This window comes from Lemur catta, chromosome 1 (genome assembly GCF_020740605.2).
Source record: "Lemur catta isolate mLemCat1 chromosome 1, mLemCat1.pri, whole genome shotgun sequence".
NCBI lineage: Eukaryota > Metazoa > Chordata > Mammalia > Primates > Lemuridae > Lemur > Lemur catta.
The window spans coordinates 169,670,449-169,676,448 of NC_059128.1; the positions used below are offsets into that span (position 1 = coordinate 169,670,449).

Genomic DNA, 6,000 nt, shown 5'->3' on the forward strand with positions numbered 1-6,000 from the left:
CTTTTGGAGAAAACCAAATGGCTTAGATGAGACCAGGGACAAGAAGATTCTTTGACAGTGTGACCAATTTCCTCCAGGGCAGATGGATACCACTACTCCTGACTAGCTTTTGCTACTCTGTTCTCCTTTACCATCCTTCCTGCATCATTCTGATGTCTGTTCCTATGTGCATTCCTTTCCATATGGCTTTTAACTTTTTTCTGTTTTCACGCCAAGATTTTTGAAGTGAACAAATTCTCTGAGTCTATGCATTTCCCCACAGTGCTGTGTGAGAAGTAGATCATAGCGTCTGCTAAATCCCAAACACATTCTGGAGCTGTGCATCACTACTGCCACCTCCCCTCTCTCAGCCATGATTTTATTTTATTTTTTAGCAACCAGACATTGAACTGTCAGCCATGATTTTAGCATACCCTAGCTGCATCTCAACATTTGTGTTACTTATAGATAATCCTCCAAACTATTAAAAAGTGATTTCCAGCCATCCTTGCAAAATGCACTCGTCTTTCCAACTAAACCATGGAAAATTACCAATCAGAAATCCTTGACAATTCTTCAAAAAGCCCTACTGAGTTTGTGTTTAATCTATCTGCATGGATGAGACATTTCATGTCTACATCTAAAATTTTACAGTTAGTGATGGTTGCACTCTGAAATATGCCATTAAAAATTTCTTTCCATTGAAGTTGATATTACCAAGTAACAATTTAAAGCAAAAATATACATGCAAAGAAAATTATATTAATTCTGCCCAGTGTATATTCTGTATTTTAAAATAGAGTTTATTTTCCTCGTCTTTTATCTATAATTGCTTCATGGGAATGGGGGGGGTTTGGTACTAAAGGGTCTCCCTTTCCTTTTTGTGACTCACTTTATTCTTTCTCTTCTTGGTGTCATATTCCACCATAATGTGGGTAGCAAGCATAAAAATGGCCCAAAGTTAGTAATTCTTCAATGGACTGTCCCAAGTATGACCTTGTGTGCTTCATACAAAATGGAGTTTGTGAGCTCAGATGCCTGTGGGGTCACCCAAGTATCAGAAGAAAAAAAAAAAGGGGTGTGCAGGGCAATGAATGTAACTCAATAGGGAGGGGGAGGGGCCACGGCAAGCACGTGCTGTCTGAAGGAGGCAGCTGCTTCTCAGCTCCGGCAGGCAGGTCGGTAGGTCCTACCAAGAAGGAATGTGAGCCAGTGCTGTCAGATCTCCCAGTTTTAAATGAGAAACTCAGAAATCCAGATCCTTATGATAAACTTCCTGATTTGTAACTGTTGAGACCTAATTCAAATTTTTAAAAAAATTAGCTGAGCTTTGCTTGAAAATTAGTTCTAACCTGTGGGACCACAATTTTGTACCTTCTTGAAATTCTGAAATTATGCTGTTTCTTTTACTTTAATGTTCTAGAACTGCACTGTCCAATATACCTTAGCCATTAGTCGCATCTAACTAGTAAGCACTTGAAATGTGGCTAGTCCAAAATGAGATGTGTTGTAAATATATTAATAAAATACATAATGGTTTTGAAGACAGTACAAAACTATATAAACTATTTCAATAATTTTTGACTACATGTTAAAATGATAATATTTTGGTTGTATTTATTAAATAAAATACATCATTATAATTAGTTCCACCTGTTTCTTCTTCTTTTTTGTTTTCTTTGTGACAGGGTCTCACTTTCTCGTCCAGGCTAGAGTACAGTGGTGTGATCATAGCTCACTGTAGCCTCAAACTCCTGGGTTCAAGTGATCCTCCTGCCTCAGCCTCCCGAGTAGCTGGGACTACAGGCATGCACCACCATGCCCGGCTAATCTTTTTACTTTTTAAAATATGCTACTAGATTTTTAAAATTGCATATGTGGCTCACATTGTGTTTCTATCTGACAGTGCTGCTCTAGAATTTAAAAAATAATCAAGTATAACCAGTGCAGATTTAGGCAGCCAGTGTCCTGAGAATCTGACTGGTCCAGAGCAGGGAATTGATGGTGGGCTCACACTAATACTCCCACTTGGTGAGCCCTGCTTGCATGTTGTCTTTTCCTGTTGGTGTTTGCCCATGGATGCCAAGATAAGCAAGGATCAAGGGTGACTGGCTCAATGTAGTGGATGTCTCCTGGAGTCCTGGAGGTCTGAGGCTGGGGAAACCATTGTGCATACTTGTCTATGCCCATGTGCCACCCTTGGGAGTGAGGATGGGAAGGGCCATGGAAGATAACTGTAGAAGAACCTAGAGAATTTGGTGGAGGTGAGCAGGCTGGCAGTAGGTGGGAGAATCCCTCTGAAAAGGTGACATTTGCACGTTTACAACTAGTTATGATTATGTACTGGGGTTGCTGGGAGAGAAGGTGGCAGGAATATGAACTATGTGTAGGGAAGGGATTTACAGAGCACCCCCTTTGGACCAGCCACTGTGCTCGGTGCTGTTTGCATAAAACATCTCAGACCAGGTCATTATTCCCAGAGGTCTCTGGTGGAAGAGGGTTAGACTTTTTTTTTTTTTTTTTTTTTTTGACCATAATTCCGTTTTGGGCTTTTGTGGGGCAGGGTCCCAGAGCAGGGACCCGCTGACCAAGGAGGGCCCCAAGGGAACTGCAGGACAGTGAACTAGGATATGATCTCAGCAAGTGTCGGAAGCCCCTGATCTATGGGTTGGAATTGTTTTTGAAGTTTTTTGCTGCTTAAAAATTAATTAATCTGGCCAGATTTGGCGGCTCATGCCTGTAATCCTAGCACTTTGGGAGGCTGAGGCAGAAGGATTGTTTGAGGCCAGGAGTTTGAGAACAGCCTGAGCAAGAGCGAGACCCCGTCTCTGCAAAATGAAAGGAAAACCAGCCAGATGTGGTGGTGCACACCTGTAGTCCCAGCTGCTTGGGAGGCTGAGGCAGGAGGAGGAGGATCACTTAAGTCCAGGAGTTTCAGGTTGCTGTGAGCTATGATGATGCCACGGCACTCTAGCCCGGGCAACAGAGTGAGACCCTGTCTCAAAAAAAAAAGAAAAAAGAAAAAAATTAAATAGTTGGGACTTTTATAATATTCTTAGACTACTGCTAGCATCTAATGATTGATTATTAACAAAAATTATTTTTCAGAAAGTGACCAATTCACCCCAGAAGTTAATCAGCTGCAGAAAGGAAGAGGTGGATGCCTGTGCCATGACGGCCGTGCTGTCTGAGGAACTCTTCAGGACCTGGATCTAGCGGGCTGTGGGAAGGGCCCGGGTGAAGCTGAGAACCTGGTCTGCGTGACACAGGAACCATGAGGGGACAGGCCATGTTTGTTTGCCTCCAAGGACAAGGGACAGAAGGAGTAAGAAGAGCCTGCTGTCTACAGCGGCAGAGTGGTTTGCCTGACAGAGCACTGACTTGGGGTCAGCTGTGACCTCTAGACCTGGAGCTGCCGTCTCCCTAGCTGGGTGACCCTGGGGAAAGTGACTTTAGCCCTCTAGTCCTCAGTTTTCTCATCTGTAATGGGGAGATTAACTACATACCTGCTAAACACACACAATCTGTCTCTCTCCAGCCATGCAAGTGCTGGGTGTGTGTGTGTATGTGTATGATATAAAGAATATATACCCAGCACACACACACACACACACACACACACACCCCACACTTGCAGGGCTGTAGAGAGACTGGTGACGTTGAACAGTGTGATGGGTTCAGCTTTTCCGGACAGCAGGGTATAAATGTGTGCTAAGAACTATCATGGCCTCTCCACACTGGTTGGCTTGGAAGTCCCATTTTCCCAGAGGAAACCTGGGAGAGGAAGGGAAGGACAGAAGCAACAGTGTTGATTCACCTCAAGTCAAATGCCTGTGCAGAAGTAAATCAAGGGCTCAGCAAGTGCTACAGTAGGTGACCTGGAGGGAGGTCACAGCACACTGAAAATAGAACGTGCGCAAACACGGTGGATCCACGAAACACTGTGAAGGTTGAGAGCGTGTGCACACCGAGGACAGCAGCTAAACGTACGTGTGCACTGAGACGGGAATGCAGAAGGATGTCTGTAACAAGTGGGATAGTTGTTGTGCTGCTTTGGAGTTGCTAAAGGGCAGAAAGGGGCCACCTGGGTAATCTTTTTGGTTCCTGCCCAAAAGTGGCCTTGAAAGTTCTAGTGACATTATCAACCTTGAGTCCAGAGAGGTCCCAAAGGACACCTGTGGTCAGGAGGAGTGGGGGCAACCCCAGGTAGGGCCTGGGGCAGAGGTGGAACAGTGTCAGTCTTCTGCACGGCCCCTGGGAGTTCAGGGGCTGCCTGGAGTGGGGCAGCCTCTGGCTGCATGAGGAACCCATTAAGGCAGCTGGCAAAAGCCTCACCTGGTCGGGGTGCTTCTGGCCTTCCCTGAAGGCCCCAACCCACAGGTAGTCCCTTGAGGACCCTCTTTTCCTTGACCGCTCACTCAGGGTATCCTCAAGCACCTTCCATTTGCTCTTCTAGGACCTGCCTCTGGAAGACTCTCTCCACCCTCTCCCCAGCCAGGTGCAGAGCCAACATCTGAGAAGGAACAGACAGAGGAAGTTCCTTGAGGGGTAAAGGGCTTGATGAGCAAGGCTATGCCTTGCTTTGTAACACCCACCGCACCCTCCTCCCCCCAGCTGTGGAGCCTCTGAGTTGGTCCGTCTCCGTCCCCACTTCCTGGGCCCCTTCCAGCCACCCCGGCATTGGTGTGGGACAGTCTAACTGCTTCAACCAGGTGTTTCCCTTCTGCCAGACAGAGGCTCACAGCCCTATCTCCACCTGGTGGAGTCTCTCCAGGGCATGAGAGAGCCGAAGATCTTTTCACTTGTATCATTTTGTATGCTTCTGTGTTGTTTGACTCTTTTATGAAGAGTGTGTGTTAATTTTATACTTGGCCTAAGCTGGAAACATAGTTTCAGTTTGCAAAAATAAAGACCATAGTACTGCACTGGTCCTCACCTGCCCTCCTCCCTCTTCCCTGCCCCTTCACCCTGGGGGCACTATCCCTCTGTCACCAGCCCAGGCCCACAACAGAAAAATGACCCTGTCTTCCCTCTGCTTGAGTCTCTAACTAGTGCCAGTGCCCATCCGTTTCTGATGTCATATATAGGTGTGTAGAAATTTCTCAGTTCTGCTGTTGTCTCTCCAGGTCCCCAAGATGCATTTAACTGAGCCAGACCCCAATGGTGGAGTGCTGCCTCCTCCGCAGCTGGCCATTCCCTCTCTCCTGGAGCACTTACATCTTGACTCCCCGGGCCTCCCGTGCTCCCCTCCAATGCATAGATCCCTGCTCCTGGTCCTGAAAGGGGCGTGATCAATAATGCAGCAGGACAACAGCTGTAAACTGGGAGTGCTCTGGGCAAACCAGGAACGTGGTCACCCTGTCATAAGGCACAGCTCCCTGCCTCAGTCTCCTTCTGGAAGCTTAAACCTTCCAGATGCTCGATGTCCAGGGGGCCAGGCTCAGCACTAATGCTCTTTTCACAGCCTATCACTGAGCCCTGCAGAACTAAGGGAAAGCACTGGAGCAAAGTGGGTGTCTGGGAGCAGCCTAGACTGGCTTCTGCTGTTTCGGTCAGGGAAGACTGTTGCAGCCCTGGCAGTGCCCGACCCAGCAGATCCCCCGACCTCCAGAGTCCAGCCCGGCCTTCCTAGTCCTGCCTTCAGGGAACACCTGCCAGGGTCTAGGGAATCAAACCCCTGCTCCGTGAGGCTTACATTTCTGTGGGGGAAGGGGGAAAACTACTACTACTACAATAATAAAAACATATTATCAAGTGAATTATCTAGTATATTGGGAGTCTATAAGTCTTAGGGAAAAATGAAAAGGTAGAGCAGAAGATGGGGGCTGGGGCTAGGTTGCAGCCCTCTCAAAATGAAGGCGAATGGAAAAAACTGAACCAAAACTCCCTGTCAGGTAAGTCCTTGCGTAGCCACATGGTGTGAGAGATTAACAGTGACTCTAAAACAAAGTAATTTGGCAAGATCCTTAGGCGTTTGCAGTCTAAAACAAAAACTATACTCAGTATTTGTACTGTTTATAT

At 46.7% G+C, this 6,000-nt stretch overlaps 1 protein-coding gene across 1 annotated transcript in view; it reads left to right on the plus strand.

Annotated features, from left to right (window-relative positions):
• The window catches only part of IL20RB (interleukin 20 receptor subunit beta), a 34,383-nt gene extending 29,479 nt beyond the window's left edge, over positions 1–4,904 (plus strand). The window contains exon 7 of the mRNA XM_045555952.1: positions 3,088–4,904. Within this exon, the coding sequence (XP_045411908.1) occupies positions 3,088–3,195 (108 nt within the window). The 3' untranslated portion in view covers positions 3,196–4,904. The remainder of the gene's footprint in view (positions 1–3,087) is intronic.
• Positions 4,905–6,000: the final 1,096 nt, after the last annotated feature.